Source organism: Leucopleurus acutus, assembly GCF_964270905.1.
Source record: "Leucopleurus acutus genome assembly, chromosome: 2".
Lineage (NCBI taxonomy): Eukaryota > Metazoa > Chordata > Mammalia > Artiodactyla > Delphinidae > Leucopleurus > Leucopleurus acutus.
Genome location: NC_139143.1, coordinates 138,078,507 through 138,095,264, shown reverse-complemented (window position 1 = coordinate 138,095,264; position 16,758 = coordinate 138,078,507). Strand labels below are relative to the sequence as shown.

The window sequence follows — 16,758 nt, the reverse complement described above, 5'->3', positions numbered from 1 at the left end:
TATATTTTTTTGTAATATGGTAAAATCTAAGATAGGGATGTGCACAGATTACCGTTTAAACTCACAGAAGAGTCACCAGAACCCCTATAGGTTGGTATGACTGGGTGGGGTGGATGTTGGTTGGGAAGGTTTCCCACAAAAGACCTTCAAACATAACGTGAAGCACAATAGCAAGATAAGGGAAGGTGGGAGGGTGAGACAGGCAGAAGGACCACTGTGAATTCTACACCATGAATGTGAAAATCAGCTGTCAGTTCCGATGGGTGCTTGTAAATGAGCAGTCAGGAAGGCATCCAGGAGGCAAGATGAAGACAGCCTAGCACTAAAGGTTGGCTAAAAATAATCGACACACTGAGATTTTGCTAAAATGTGTTTTCTAGTACTTTGGTCTCTTATGTGTAGAACATTTGTAACTGAGGTTTTAAAGCCTACATTACATTCTAGACTTAGCACTACTGAAGCTGAGAATCTTGTTCTGGCTCCTGATCTCTTAATCTTGGGTAAAGGCATCACTATTCCTGCAGCAACTGAACCTAGAAACCTCAAGGATATTAACCCTCTTGGCGTCTTCACCAGGAAGTCCATTTGGTCACCAGAGCCAGCCCTTCCCTGAACTTGAACAGCTGCTCGCTCCACTGAAACGCGGCTAATGTCCCACTTCACGGCCTTGCCGTCTTCTCGGGACAATGCTCAGTCCCCTGTCCTCTGAGCCTCAGATCCCTCCTTCCTTGGGGCCAGCCTCCTCATTGCCACAAGGGATCATCTTAAAGCACACGTTATGTTATTGCCATCTACCTTCCCCCTGCCCTTTGACCAGCCTTCCTGGTCTGGTCTCAGCCTGCCTGTCCAGCCTCATCTCTTGCTCTTTTCTCCTACACGTGAAGCTTTTCCCCATTCCTCAAATCCATGGAGCCTTTCAGTCTTCTGGTCTTTGAATATGCTCATCTCCCTGCCTGAAGTACCTTCCACCCCTTTCTTTACCTAGTGAACCCCTCTCTCCCGTGAGGGCCACCTTAAGTGTCACTTCCTCCAGGATTCTAAGCCAACTTCATCAGCTTTGGTATTCCTTTGTAATGCCTCTAGTTTCGCACCTGCGTTTCCCCTTCTTGACTGTGGGCTTCTCAGAAGCTGGGGCCTCACCTTACCCCTTTTTCTGTTGAACCCCTAGCCTGGCGTCTGGCACCAAGAGGGCACTCAGTAATGATGGACACACAACAACGAACTCTCCTTCTTCTGTCCTGATTTATGGCCAACGTGCCTGTTTTTCTGGCTGGGTATCTCTACATACGTTATCCACAGACTCTCAAAATCAAGATGTGCAAAGACAAAATTCGTTTCCTTCCCTGAGACTCAGGATCTCGGAGTCACCCTCTCTTATCATCCTGACTGTAAGTTGCAGTCCTCTTTAACCACCCCTCACCCCCAGGCCCCCCTACATCAAGTTGCTGATGAACTACTACTGTTTCCACCCCAGAGCTGTCTGTCCAATCCCATAGTTTTAATTCAACAACTCTCAGCCGGGCTGTTGCAATAACCTCCTAACTGCCTCCCTCTCTCTCCTTTTTATTCAGCCACCAAACTGCCACCAGAACTCTCTCTTTTTTTTATATGTAAATCTATTTATTTATTTTTGGCTGCGTTGGATCTTCATTGTGCGCAGGCTTTCTCTAGTTGTGACGAGCGGGGACTACTGTTCCTTGCGGTGCACGGGCTTCTCATTGAGGTGGCTTCTCTTCTTGTGGAGCACGGGCTCTGGGCACGTGGGCTTCAGTATTTGTGGCTCGCTGGCTCTAGAGCGCAGGCTCAGTAGTTGTGGCGCACGGGCTCAGTTGCTCCACGACATGTGGGATCTTCCCGGACCAGGGATCGAGCCCACGTTCCCTGCATTGGCAGGCAGATTCTTAACCACTGCACCACCAGGGAAGTCCCAGAACTCTTTTTTTTTTTTAATACAGCAAGTTCTTATTAGTCATCAATTTTATACACATCAGTGTATACATGTCAATCCCAATCGCCCAATTCATCACACCACCACCACCACCCCCCGGCCGCTTTCCCCCCTTGGTGTCCATACGTTTGTTCTCTACATCTGTGTCTCAACTTCTGCCCTGCAAACCGGCTCATCTGTACCATTTTTCTAGGTTCCACATACATGCGTTAATATATGATATTTGTTTTACTCTTTCTGCCTTACTTCACTCTGTATGACAGTCTCTAGATCCATCCACGTCTCAACAAATGACTTAATTTCATTCCTTTTTATGGCTGAGTAATATTCCATTGTATGTATGTACCACAACTTCTTTATCCATTCGTCTCTCAATGGACATTTAGGTTGCTTCCATGACCTGGCTATTGCAAATAGTGCTGCAATGAACATTGGGGTGCATGTGTCTTTTTGAATTATGGTTTTCTCTGGGTATATGCCCAGTAGAGGGATTGCTAGATCATATGGTAATTCTATTTTTAGGTTTTTAAGGAACCTCCGTACTGTTCTCCATAGTGGCTGTATCAATTTACATTCCCAGCAACAGTACAAGAGGGTTCCCTTTTCTCCACACCCTCTCCAACATTTGTTGTTTGTAGATTTTCTGATGATGCCCATTCTAACTGGTGTGAGGTGGTACCTCATTGTAGTTTTGATTTGCATTTCTCTAATAATTAGTGATGTTGAGCAGCTTTTCATGTGCTTCTTGGCCATGTGTATGTCTTCTTTGGAGAAATGTCTATTTAGGTCTTCTGCCCATGTTTGGATTTGGTTGTTTGTTTCTTTAATATTGAGCTGCATGAGCTGTTTGGAAATTAATCCTTTGTCCATTGATTCGCTTGCAAATATTTTCTCCCATTCTGAGGGTTGTCTTTTCATCTTGTTTATGGTTTCCTTTGCTGTGCAAAAGCTTTGAAGTTTCTTTAGGTACCATTTGTTTATTTTTGTTTTTATTTCCATTTCTCTAGGAGGTGGATCAAAAAGGATCTTGCTGTGATTTATGTCAAAGAGTGTTCTTCCTATGTTTTCCTCTAAGAGTGTTTTGGTTTTTTTTATATTTATTTTTGGTTGTGTTGGGTCTTTGTTTCTGTGCAAGGGCTTTCTCTAGTTGCAGCAAGTGAGGGGCACTCTTCATCACGGTGCACGGGCCTCTCACTATCATGGTCTCTCTTGTTGCAGAGCACAGGCTACAGATGCGCAGGCTCAGTAGTTGTGGCTCATGGGCCTAGTTGCTCCGCGGCATGTGGGATCCTCCCAGACCAGGGCTTGAACCCATGTCCCCTGCACTGGCAGGCAAACTCTCAACCACTGCGCCACCAGGGAAGCCCCCTCTAAGAGTTTGATAGTGTCCGGTCTTACATTTAGGTCTCGAATCCATTTCGAGTTTATTTTTGTGTATGGTGTTAGGGAGTGTTCTAATTTCATTCTTTTACATGTAGCTGTCCGGTTTTTCCAGCACCACTTATTGAAGAGACTGTCTTTTCTCCATTGTATATCTTTGCCTTCTTTGTCATAGATTAGTTAACCATCTATGTTAACCATCTAGTTAACCATAGGTGCATGGGTTTATCTCTGGGCTTTCTATCTTGTTCCATTGACCTATGTTTCTGTTTTTGTGCCAGTACCGTATTGTCTTGATTACTGTAGCTTTGTAGTATAGTCTGAAGTCAGGGAGTCTGATTTCTCCAGCTCCGTTTCTTTCCCTCAAGACTGCTTTGGCTATTCAGGGTCTTTTGTGTGTCCATACAAATTTTAAGATTATTTGTTCTAGTTCTGTAAAGGTGCCATTGGTAATTTGATAGAGATTGCACTGAATCTGTAGATTGCTTTGGGTAGTATAGTCATTTTCACAATATTGATTCTTCCAATCCAAGAACATGGAATATCTCTCCATCTGTTGGTGTCATCTTTAATTTCTTTCATCAGTATCTTATAGTTTTCTGCATACAGGTCTTTTGTCTCCCTAGGTAGGTTTATTCCTAGGTATTTTATTCTTTTTGTTGCAGTGGTAAATGGGAGTGTTTCCTTAATTTCTCTTTCAGATTTTTCATCATTAGTGTATAGGAATGCAAGAGATTTCTGTGCATTAATATTGTATCCTGCAACTTTACCAAATGCACTGATTAGCTCTAGTAGTTTTCTGGTGGCATTTCTAGGATTGCCTATGTATAGTATCATATCATCTGCAAACAATGACAGTTTTACTTCTTCTTTTCCAATTTGTATTTCTTTTTCTTCTCTGATTGCCATGGCTAGGACTTCCAAAACTATGTTGAATAATAGTTGTGAGAGTGGACATCCTTGTCTTGTTCTTGATCTTAAAGGAAATGGTTTCAGTTTTTCACCATTGAGAATGATGTTTGCTGAGGGTTTGTCGTATATGGCCTTTATTATGTTCAGGTAGATTCCCTCTATGCCCACTTTCTGGAGAGTTTTTATCATAAATGGGTGTTGAATTTTGTCAAAATCTTTTCCTGCATCTATTGAGATGACCATATGGTTTTTATTCTTCAGTTTGTTAATATGGTATATCACATTGATTGATTTGCATGTACTGAAGAAGCCTTGCATCCCTGGGATAAATCCCACTTGATCATGGTGTATGATCCTTTTAATGTGTTGTTCGATTCTGTTTGCTAGTATTTTGTTGAGGATTTTTGCATCTCTATTCATCAGTGATATTGGTCTGTAATTTTCTTTTTTTGTAGTATCTTTGTCTGGTTTTGGTATCAGGGTGATGGTGGCCTCATAGAACAAGTTTTGGAGTGTTCCTTCCTCTGCAATTTTTTGTGAGAGATTGAGAAGGATGGGTGTTAGCTCTTCTCTAAATGTTTGGTAGAATTCACCTTGAGAAGCCATCTGGTCTTGGACTTTTGTTTGTTGGAAGATTTTTAATCACAGTTTCAATTTCATTACTTGTGATTGGTCTGTTCATATTTTCTATTTCTTCCTGGTTCAATCTTGGAAGATTATACCTTTCTAAGAATTTGTCCATTTTTTCCAGGTTGTTCATTTTATTGGCATAGAGTTGCTTGTGGTAGCCTCTTAGGATGCTTTGTATTTCTGCGGTGTCTGTTGTAACTTCTCCTTTTTCATTTCTAACTTTATTGATTTGAGTCCTCTCCCTCTTTTTTTTTTTTTTTTAAGTTTCCTTGGGTTTTTTTTTTTTTTTTTTTTTTTTTTGGCGGTACACGGACCTCTCACTGCTGTGGCCTCTCCCGTTGCGGAGCACAGCCTCCGGACGTGCAGCCTCAGCGGCCATGGCTCATGGGCCCAGCCGCTCTGAGGCATGTGGGATCCTCCCGGACCGGGGCACGAACCCGTATCCCCTGCATCGGCAGGCAGACTGTCAACCACTGCGCCACCAGGGAAGCCCTTCCTCTCCCTCTTTTTCTTGATGAGTCTGGCTATTGGTTTATCAATTTTGTTTATCTTCTCAAAGAACCAGCTTTTAGTTTTATTGATCTTTGCTATTGTTTTCTTTGTTTCTATTTCATTTATTTCTGCTCTCATCTTTATGATTGCTTTCCTTCTGCTGTCTTTGGGTTTTGTTTGTTCTTCTTTCTCTAGTTCCTTTAGGTGTAAGTTTAGATTGTTTACGTGAGATTTTTCTTGTTTCTCGAGGTAGGCTTGTATAGCTATAAACTTCGCTCTTAGAACTGCTTTCGCTGCACCCCAGAGGTTTTTGATCATCGTGTTTTCATAGTCATTTGTCTTTAGGTATTTTTTGATTTCCTCTTTGATTTCTTCAGTGATCTCTTGGTTATTTAGTAACGTATTGTTTAGCCTCATGTGTTTGTGTTTTTTACATTTTTTTCCCTGTAATTCATTTCTAATCTCATAGCGTTGTGGTCAGAAAGGATGCTTGATATGGTTTCAGTTTTCTTAAATTTACTTAGGCTTGATTTGTGACCCAAGATGTGATCTATCCTGGAGAATGTTCTGTGCGCTCTTGAGAAGAAAGTGTAATCTGCTGTTTTGGGATGGAATGTCCTATAAATATCAATTAAATCTATCTGGTCTATTGTGTCATTTAAAGCTTCTGTTTTTTAATTTTGGATGATCTGTCCATTGGTGTAAGTGTGGTGTTAAAGTCCCCCACTATTATTGTGTTACTGTCGATTTCCTCTTTTATAGCTGTTAGCAGTTGCCTTATGTATTGAGGTGCTCCTGTGTTGGGTGCATATATATTTATAATTGTTATATCTTCTTCTTGGATTGATCCCTTGATCATTGCATAGTGTCCTTCCTTGTCTCTTGTAACATTCTTTATTTTAAAGTCTATTTTATCTGATATGAGTATAGCTACTCCAGCTTTCTTTTGATTTCCATTTGCATGGAATATCTTTTTCCATCCCCTCACTTTCAGTGTGTATGTGTCCCTAGGTCTGAAGTGGGTCTCTTGTAGACAGCATATATATGGGTCTTGCTTTTGTATCCATTCAGCAAGCCTGTGTCTTTTGGTTGGAGCATTTAATCCATTCACGTTTAAGGTAGTCATCGATATGTATGTTCCTATGACCATTTTCTTCATTGTTTTGGGTTTGCTTTTGTAGGTCCTTTTCTTCTCTTGTGTTTCCCACAAGATGTGTTGTAGAGCTGGTTTGGTGGTGCTGAATTCTCTTAGCTTTCGCTTGTCTGTAAAGCTTTTGATTTCTCCATCGAATCTGAATAAGATCCTTGCTGGGTAGAGTGATGTTGGTTGTAGGTTCTTCCCTTTCATCACTGTAAGTATATCATGCCACTCCCTTCTGGCTTGTAGAGTTTCTGCTGAGAAATCAGCTGTTAACCTTATAGGAGTTCCCTTGTATGTTATTTATCGTTTTTCTCTTGCTGCTTTTAATAATTTTTCTTCTTTAATTTTTGCCAATTTGATTACTATGTGTCTCGGTGTGTTTGTCCTTGGGCTTATCCTGTATGGGACTCTCTGCACTTCCTGGACTTGGGTGGCTATTTCCTTTCCCATGTTAGGGAAGTTTTTGACTATAATCTCTTCAAATATTTTCTCTGGTCCTTTCTCTCTCTCTCTCTCCTCCTTCTGGAACCCCTATAATGCGAATGTTGTTGCATTTAATGTTATCCCAGAGGTCTCTCAGGCTGTCTTCATTTCTTTTCATTCTTTTTTCTTTATTCTGTTCAGCAGCAGTGAATTCCACCATTCTGTCTTCCAGGTCACTTATCCGTTCTTCTGCCTCAGTTATTCTGCTATTGATTCCTTCTAGTGTAGTTTTCATTTCAGTTATTGTATTGTTCACCTCTGTTTGTTTGTTACCTTAATTCTTCTAGGTCTTTGTTAAACATTTCTTGCATTTTCTCGATCTTTGCCTCCATTCTTTTTCCGAGGTTCTGGATCATCTTCACTATCATTATTCTGAATTCTTTTTCTGGAAGGTTGCCTATCTCCACTTCATTTAGTTGTTTTTCTGGGGTTTTATCTTGTTCCTTCAACTGGTACATAGCCCTCTGCCTTTTCATCTTGTCTATCTTTCTGTGAATGTGGGTTTTGTTCCACAGGCTGCAGGATTGTAGTTCTTGCTTCTGCTGTCTGCCGTCTGGTGGATGAGGCTATCTAAGAGGTTTGTGTAAGTTTCCTGATGGGAGGGACTCCAGAACTCTCTTTTTAAAATACAGAAATCATCGTGCTATTTTTCTGGTCTGCTCAAAACCTTGTAAGTTCAAGTCTCTCCTCCATCTACCTGCTAGCACTCATCCTAGCCACATGGTGTAAAAATAGCCTTGTGTTTCTGCACCTCTTGGCCATACTCATCTGTTCCTTTACTCCTAGCCACTTCACCAAACTCCTACTCATCCATTTAAGCCCAACTAAAGTATGAGTCCTCCTGTGATGCTTTCCCAGTCCTCCAGCCAGAATTAGTTAAGCCCTCTGCTGGATTTCAATTAAACCTCCATTATAGCACTTACCATTATCTGCGCTAGAATAAGCCTAATTTTGTAAACATGTGTCTCTTACTCAGTGGTGAAATCCTTAAGGAAAAGGGACATCTCTTATTCGTGTTTCATAGTCTCTCCTTTCAGCCTCCTGATGGTCTTCAATAAATGAATAATTGAACTGAGCTATGCTTGTACTTGTTTTATTTCTCAAGCACTAGTGTATCAGCTCCTTGTGCAGGGATCAGGTTTTCATCTCCGGGTCTCCTGCAGTGCCCAACACAGTGTCTTATACATAGTAGGTGCCTGATAAATATTTGTTGAGTGGGACTGAAAGAATTATGTTGTTTGAACAACATTTCATTGAGGACTGAGAATTGCCTTTCTCATTTTTGCACGAAGCATAACATTTTCAACCACAAACTATTCCTGCTTGGTTAGTATGCAAGCACGTCAGTTTTGCAGCCATGGATGTGACTAGCGCTACCCACGGGTGAGTGCTGATTGATGCTAACTGTAGATGCAGCGGAAATATTAATGAGCTGTCACTTCTCAAAATTCTTAAAGGGGATTTTTTTTTTTTTTGCAATATTTAAAAACATGCCAAGGTTCTTGGAATGAAATCCTTTGATCAGCAAGGGCATTTTCTTTTGAAACATGTATTACTTAGAATACCAAAAGAAATTAATCTTTAAATATAGTGAACCAGCTTACACAGAGAATAGCTGATTCTTTTGCTAGTTGCTATGAATGTATGCAGAGTTAGTGTTTTGTTAGGGGCTGGAACTCAGGCAAGTTCATTAACCTCTCTGATCATCATTTCCCTCACCTGTAAAATGGACGTTAAAATATGTGCCTTGTTGGTGTGTAGGGATTACATGACACCAGGGCTGCCATGGTGGCAGCTGTCTTTTGTTCTTACTGTGGCCTCACATTCAGGCATTTTGAAGCTCAGCTTCCCCCACCAGCCCCCAACTGATCTGAGTCCTGTTAGGATCTTTGTCTTGAAGCTGTTTGTTTTTTCCCCTCAAAAATAAAAAATAGCCTTAATCTTATCTGAGGGAATAGTGTAGGAGGATATTTCCCCAAATGTCAGTTGTGGGGTCTATGGATCAGAAAGGATTGGGGTGATTTTTGGTTTGGTTTTGTTGGTTTGGGCATTTGGGAAAAGGGTTGTTGTTCATATTGTCTAAAATGATTGTGTATTTATGGTGTAATTGCTTTAAGGCAAGAGCTAACAAAAGATCTCTTTAAAAATAAGTCACTTCGAGGTCTGCTGACAGTCTGCAAACATTGACACTTACGTAACACAAAGGTAGGAGCGCCTCCCAGTGCCCCAGAAATCTGCAGTGACGTCTCCTCCCTGCATCTGGAAGCTCTCAGCTGCCTGTTTGTTGTGTTCATCTTCTAGGTTACAGCACCATGAGCCCACAGGAAGACAGTGAAAACCCTCCGTGCACCAACGACCCCTTGTCGGCCGGGGTGGACGTGGGAAACCACGATGAAGACTTGGAGTTGGACACCCCACCTCAGACTGCTGCCCTTCTAAGTCACAAGTTCCACCACTACCGCCTTCACCACCCCACGCTGCATCACAGCCACCACCTGCAGGCGGCCGTGACCGTACACACTGTCGACGCAGAATGCTAACCTCCTCACCTCCATCAGAAGATGAGATCTGGGAGATATGGAATGTTCTGGAGGGAGAAAGAGCCAGCATCAAATCCACTTGTGTCTGTGCTCTGTCTAGAGTCATTTAACCCGTTTTCCTGCCTGTTAATATATTTCAAAACAAGAGAAACAACGACAGAATCACATTTGTGAAGATGCGAGGCTGGTTGTGAAATGGAGGGGAAATAAGTCTGATTAATGAACCTGCCATAATACCAACGGAATGAACAGGAGCAAACCTGTAAACAGAGATGGAACCTACAAGTGAAACATTGGGAGCCTTGGTTAAGCTGAGCCAGGGGAATGTTCCGAGGAGCCCGAAACATTTGGCTCTCCTTAACTGGAGGAGAGAAAAATACGCTCCAGCGGAGACTGGGAACGTGGCACATGCAGAGAGAAACGTGTGCTTTGAAGATTTCACCTGGTTTCTTAGCGGTACCTAGATACCACAGTTGCTGTATGGAACTCATGTTAAGCTCTAAATGATGCATCTCAAAATTTCTAAGTAAAGGATTATTTTTCTACTATTTATTGAACTTTCAAACATTCTCAAACTTTGGGGGAAAGAAAAGGAAACACATGAGAAATTTTCACCAGTTATCCCTAGCTGTTTTGTGTATAATGAAGTGGTTCTTTGATTAAGGAGTTTTAGATCTTATTTAACTGATACCATCCCACTGCCTCACTCCACAAAAATGGGGAAATGAAGAAATCTTTCTCTCTGACTTGTTTACATACATTTTCTTTAGAACATCATTTCATGGAAATAGATCTTGATTTGCAATGCAGTATTCTTTTCTGTGTTTGACAGAGGTGGTGACAGAGGTGGGGGGGGGGGATGGGCAGAGGAATCCAGGAAGCTTTTAAAGAAATGTTATGTTTCTTTTGAACTAATTTGCATTTCCCATACAGTGCTTTCCTTAGGTTTCTACGAAACCTAATATTACACCCCCAGCCTTTCAGCTAAAGGAGGGTTGGATTTATTCTCCTTGTTTTAGAGACTATAAATTTTTTAATGTCCCATTTTGATTCTGAGAATATGGAACGCATAAAGGAAGAAGTTTTTCAAATTCAAAATTTTGATTCCAAAATAAAGATTTCTTTTGAAATCATAGTTTAAAGCTGCTGCCAGTCCTCCAAGAAGATACCCACCAAACTGCTTTGTGATGTATACAGAGGGTGATCAAATCTGGCTAATACAACATGGGGCATTGTAATTTTAAAGTAGTGTTCTAATTACAGTGATGTATTTTAGATTCACATTTTGTGATCCAAATATGTTATAAAGACATTCTTGCACCGTGCGTGTGGTAAATCTCCGTTTATATGTAGTTGGAAAAAATTCACTGAATAATGTTTTAATGATAGGGTATTACGATATAATGTAAAAAAAAAAATAAAAGTGGTTCTTCAGCAGTACAGAAAGTCAACTGTATGTGTGCTATCAGGAAACCTCTTCATACTGTGTATAAAATTGCAGTCTAGTGAAATAAACTGTATGAACGGACCGTCTTAGTGGCTATAGTGATTTGTTAATGGACCACTTCTCGTGCCTCAAGGCAGATTACACTTTGTAACCTAGCAGATAAGTTGCCAAACTGAAAGTAGGCTTCCTTTCAGTGCCACAGTCAACTTCAGGGGCTTCCTGACCATCTTGACTATGCAAAGAAACTTAAGACTCTAATGGGGTGAAATTAAAAGCAAATAAAATGTGTGGATCATAGCTCCCCCTTTCTGAGCATCTAAATTAGTGTCATATATAATAAATAAATGGCTGTTCTCTAACTGCTGGAGGGAATGAAGGACTTTCCTGTCTTCCCAGAATATCAAACCTCTCCATGGAACACTGGGGTCATTTCTCAAGTTGAGAGTCTTTGTGTTATGACACTAGCCTCTTGATGGAGGGGAACCTGGTTGTTTTCAAGAAAAGAATCACAAAACTTAAGAGCTTAAAAAATAAAATACGGACAGCCTACTCAAAGACAATGAGAGAAATGCATTTTGTGTCTTTTGTGATAAGAATCTCTCCCCATCCTGAACTTTCAGGGAAAGTGATTGAATACTTATACGGGAATAAGAATATAACCAAGTTTTGCAGTTCCTGGAGAATATGACATACAGCTTTGTGCAGTTTGGGTTGAAGTTTTGATCTGCTAAGTTACCTTTTGTCTTCTTCCCCAAGCATTGCATATAATGTTGTTTAGACATTTCTTGTTTGTGTTCTTGTTGTTATTTAAAAGGAAAAATATGGTTTTGGAAACTTTTCATCATGGCAATCAATATTGGCTCCTTTTGCCCCGCAGATTACATTGCTTGTTTGTTTTTGTTTGTTTTCTTTTTTTTGTTTAAGTAATTTTTATTGCCGTATAGTTGATTTACAATTTTGTGTGAGTTTCTGCTGTACAGCAAAGTCAATCAGTTATAATATACATATATACACTCTTTTTTAGATTCTATTCCCATATAGGTCATTACAGAGTATTGAGTAGAGTTCCCTGTGCTATACAGTAGTTTCTTATTAGTTATCTGTTTTACATATAGTAGTGTGTATATGTCAATCCCAGTCTCCCAATTTATCCCTCCTCCCCCTTTCCCCCTTAGTAGCCATAAGTTTGTTTTCTACATCTGTGATGCTATTTCTGTTTTGTAAATAGGTTCCTTTGTACCATTTTTTTTGGTTCCACATATAAGCGATATCATATTATATTTGTCTTTCTCTGACTTCACTCAGTATGACAATCTCTAGGTCATCCATGTCGCTGCAAATGGCATTATTTCTTTGTTTTTTATGGCTGGGTAATATTCCATTGTGTATATGTACCTCATCTTCTTTATTCATTCTTCCGTCGATGGGCATTTAGGTTGCTTCCATGTCTTGGCTATTGTAAATAGTGCTGCAGTGAACATTGGGGTGCATGTATCCTTTCAAACCAAGTTTTTCTCCAGATGTATGCCCAGGAGTGGGATTGCTGGATCATATGGTAGCTCTACTTTTAGTTTTTTAAGGAATCTCCATACTCTTCTCCATAGTGACTCTACCAATTTACATTCCCACTAGCAGTGCAAGAGGATTCCCTTTTCTCCACACCCTCTCCAGCATTTACTGTAGGTTTTTTGATGATGGCCATTCTGACCAGTGTGAGGTGATACCTCATTGTAGTTTTTTGGTTTTGTTTTTTTTTTAGGTAAATTAAAGCTATTGTGTCTTTATTTTTAGCATTTTTTTAATCTTTATTTTTTTTAACATCTTAATTGCTTTACAATGGTGTGTTAGTTTCTGCTTTTTACAAAGTGAATCAGACAGCTTGCATCTCCCTCCCATCCTCCCTATCCCACCCCTCTAGGTGGTCACAAAGCATCTAGCTGATCTCCCTGTGCTGTGCGGCTGCTTCCCACTAGCTGTTTTACATTTGGTAGTGTATATATGTCCATGCCACTCACTCACTTCGTCCCAGCTTACCCTTCCCCCTCCCCATGTCCTCAAGTCCCTTCTCTATGTCTGCATCTTTATTCCTGTCCTGCCCCTAGGTTCTGGAGAACCGTTTTGTTTTTTTTTTTAGATTCCATATATATGTGTTAGCATACGGTATTTGTTTTTCTCTTTCTGACTTACTTCACTGTATGACAGACTCTAGGTCCATCCACCTCACTACAAATAACTCAATTTCATTTCTTTTTATGGCTGAGTAATATTCCATTGTATATATATATACCACATCTTCTTTATCCATTTGTCTGTCGATGGACACTTAGGTTGCTTCCATGTCCTGGCTATTATAAATAGAACTGCAATGAACATTATGGTACATGACTCTTTTTGAATTATGGTTTTCTCTGGGTATATGCTTAGTAGAGGGGTTGCTGGGTGGTTTGGTAGTTCTATTTTTAGTTTTTTAAGGAACCTGCATACTGTTCTCCATAGTGGCTGTATCAATTTACATTCCCACCAACAGTGCAAGAAGGTTCCCTTTTCTCCACACTCTCTCCAGCATTTATTGTTTGTAGATTTTTTGATGATGGCCATTCTGACCAGTGTGAGGTGATACCTCATTGTAGTTTTGATCTGTATTTCTCTAATAATTAGTGATGTTGAGCATCTTTTCATGTGCCTCTTGGCCATCTATATGTCTTTTTTTTTTTTTTTAAGATTTTTATTTATTTATTTTAGCCACTCCATGCAGCATGCAGGATCTTAGTTCCCCAACCAGGGATCAAAGCTGTACCCCTGCAGTGGAAGCACAGAATCTTAATCACTGGACCACCAGGGAAGTCCCTATCTGTATGTCTTCTTTGGAGAAATGTCTATTTAGATCTTCCGCCCATTTTTTGATTGGGTTGTTTGTTTTTTTAATATTGAGCTGCATGAGCCATTTGTATATTTTGAAGACCAATTCCTTGTTGGTCACTTCGTTTGCAAATATATTCTCCCATTCTATGTGTTTAACATTGCTTGTTAAACAAGTCTCTTCTGACATCCTGGAGGGGGATCCAATCAATGCCTTTCACTCACTAAGGCCTCTTACCACCTGTAGCCAACCTTGCTTATCAGTGCAGACAAGTACCAAGAGCTAAGGGTGTACCAGGTCATTTTATACAGCTAGACAAGGAAATTTCCTATTTGTGCCCCCAACAAAACAGGGTTCAGACTCACACTAGTTCTTGTGGCAGACATTCATCTGCTTTTTGGATACATTTATTTTAGAAATTTTGGAAAATGTGTGGTAGTTTTTCTTCCTCCACTTCTTGATTGAATTTGAATGTTCAACTAAACTTCATTAATGTTTTTTATTTGAAAAACTTTGTCCAGTTTACTCAGACAGGCTTATTTTGCCTGTTAGAGTGACTGGTATGTGAAAAGAAGTCCTGGAAGGTCACTTAAGCTCATTTCTCTGTGGCAATGGCCTGCTGTAGTGATTACATTTTTTAGAATGTATATCTGCTAGAACAATCAAACACAGCGTCCTAGAGGCATCTGTGTCCTCTGTGAACAGAGGAGTGGTAATTTTCCTGGCTGAAATCCAATGCCATATTCAGAATTCCTTTGAATTTTTCAGTAAAAAAGTTGGAAGACGTATTTCTGTGACTGTTACTTATAACTGTATAAGATGCTTTGTTTAATAGCCAAGGTGGGTGTATATCAAAATATGTAGATATATAGACATCTGAGATTTTCCTGGTTTTCCTCCAACCTCCCTCTTCAGTCCTAAACTGCTCATTAAGCCTCTTCATCCCTTAATTCAGTGTTTCTTAACTTTTTAAGAATTCATTATTGTCCCCCTCCTAAAAAGAAAATTTTGATTTAATTAAATTTCACCCTAACAAGAGAAATTAAACACTAGAGGGTAGAGGGTAAGATTTGTCATGGCTTTGGAGAGCTACAAACTATTGTAATACCTGATTTCTTTTCCTCCCCTGAGAATCAGTTTTCAGCACTTCGTGGGCAGTATCTACCCCATTTGAGAATGTGTGCCTTATAATTCTGTCCTCAGCCCCCTTTTCAGTACTTCTTGGGAAGGTAGAGCATTGAAGTGAAAGCAAGGGGGCCTGGGACTCTGATCCCAAGCTCAGAACTGTCTTGGACTTCCTCATCTCCCTCTCATTTCACATCTGGTCAATTGCCAAGTCCAAAGTCTTTGAGCAAACAATATCACTCACCTTCATCCATCCCTTTACTTTTTTTGTGACTGATTTGTAAGCCATCTATATATCTCCACTGAATCGGTAGCCTCTAAACTGGCTCCTAGACTCTCTTCTCCAATTTTTCTTTCATTCAACAAGTATTCCCTGGGCTCCTACCACACATCCGGCACTGCCCTAGGAGCGAGTATACAGGAAGGAATTAAACAGCGATCCCTTCTCACACTGCACGTGGAGATGTCAGTGGACAATGGGGCTGGGTCCGGTGTTTATCCCACTCTTCCTCCATTATTAAGCAGTGAATGTGACTCCAAGAACTGGCCTAAATCATAGCATTGGATTTCCTGTTAATCCCACTGCAATCATAATAAACTCATCCTACGTATTTAGTCATAATCTTAGACTTAAGGCAACCAACATAAGGCATTCCTCCAGCACAAGGGAAGATGTGATCTAATCTGAATCCCACCCTCCCTCTGGAGCCTTCTTTGTGTAAGACCATTTGAGTTGACTTTAATACCTGCACCTGAATGTATCCAATATCGACATTAAACAAGCAAATACAAAAATATAAGTAATTTCAAATATGGCTATTTGCTGTAAAGGCAAGGGAAGGGTGGTGGACAAAATAACCCATAGGGGAGGGTGTGGGCAGGGAGAAAATCTGCTTTAGATTAGATGCTCAAGGAGAGCCTTTAAGAGAGTGATGTTGAAGCTGCTACTGAAGAATGGGGAAGAGCCAGACAGCAGGGCAGGGGGACAGTGGTAGGCTGACATTTCCAGCTGAGGGAATAGAACATGCAGTGGGCTTAAGATAAGAGGATCGCATCTAGAGCATTGGCTAGCAAAGGGAAAGTGGAATGTGGTGAGAATGAAGAGGTAGGAAAACGTGGTCCTGCAGGCCATGGAAGAAAAATAGATAACTGGGAAGCCAGTAGGATCTTTTAAGGAGAGGGTGAGGCTATCTAGTCTATATTTAAGAAAGACCATTTTGAGTTGAAAATTATTGTGGGGTAGGTAGCAAAAATGAAAATATGGACAGGAACTCATTGCAGAAGTGTAGATGAGAAATGCAGGATGATAGCAGTAAAGATGGAGGAAAACAAAGTCGTGGAAAATACGTTTTGGAAGCAGGAATGGGGGAGGGTGGGCTTGCTTGGTTACGGAGAGTAATGAGACAGGGGTTCCTGACTTGGACAATTACAACAATGGCGGCATCACTTTCTGTACTAGAGAACAGGAGCAGTTTCAGAAGGAGTAAGGAATGTTCCATATGCTGGGTGTGAGATAGCTAGAGATGTCAAGTTCATCCCGCATACTCCCACCCAATAATTACTGATGACTGACTCGCATGGAGCATTTGCTCTGTGACAGGCACTGTGGTAAGGTGTTCTCATGTGCTAACTCATCTCCTATAATTTAGCTCTGATCAGTCAACACCATATAAGAGCTTTCAGCCTTACCTCTCTACCTAATCCTCTTAGTGGCATGCTCCACAGTTTATATCCTGCTTAAGTTCAGAACTTCATCCTGCTTACCCCTTGTGTACCTCTGCTGTGTTCCAGCCAACTGGT

General features: G+C 40.6%; 1 protein-coding gene across 2 annotated transcripts in view; it reads left to right on the top strand.

Annotated features, from left to right (window-relative positions):
- The window catches only part of CACHD1 (cache domain containing 1), a 215,769-nt gene extending 206,237 nt beyond the window's left edge, over window positions 1–9,532 (top strand). For both annotated transcript variants that reach the window (XM_082832498.1, XM_082832497.1), the window contains one exon: window positions 9,288–9,532. In XM_082832498.1, coding sequence (XP_082688624.1) covers window positions 9,288–9,526 — 239 coding nt within the window. In that variant the 3' untranslated portion in view covers window positions 9,527–9,532. The remainder of the gene's footprint in view (window positions 1–9,287) is intronic.
- Window positions 9,533–16,758: the final 7,226 nt, after the last annotated feature.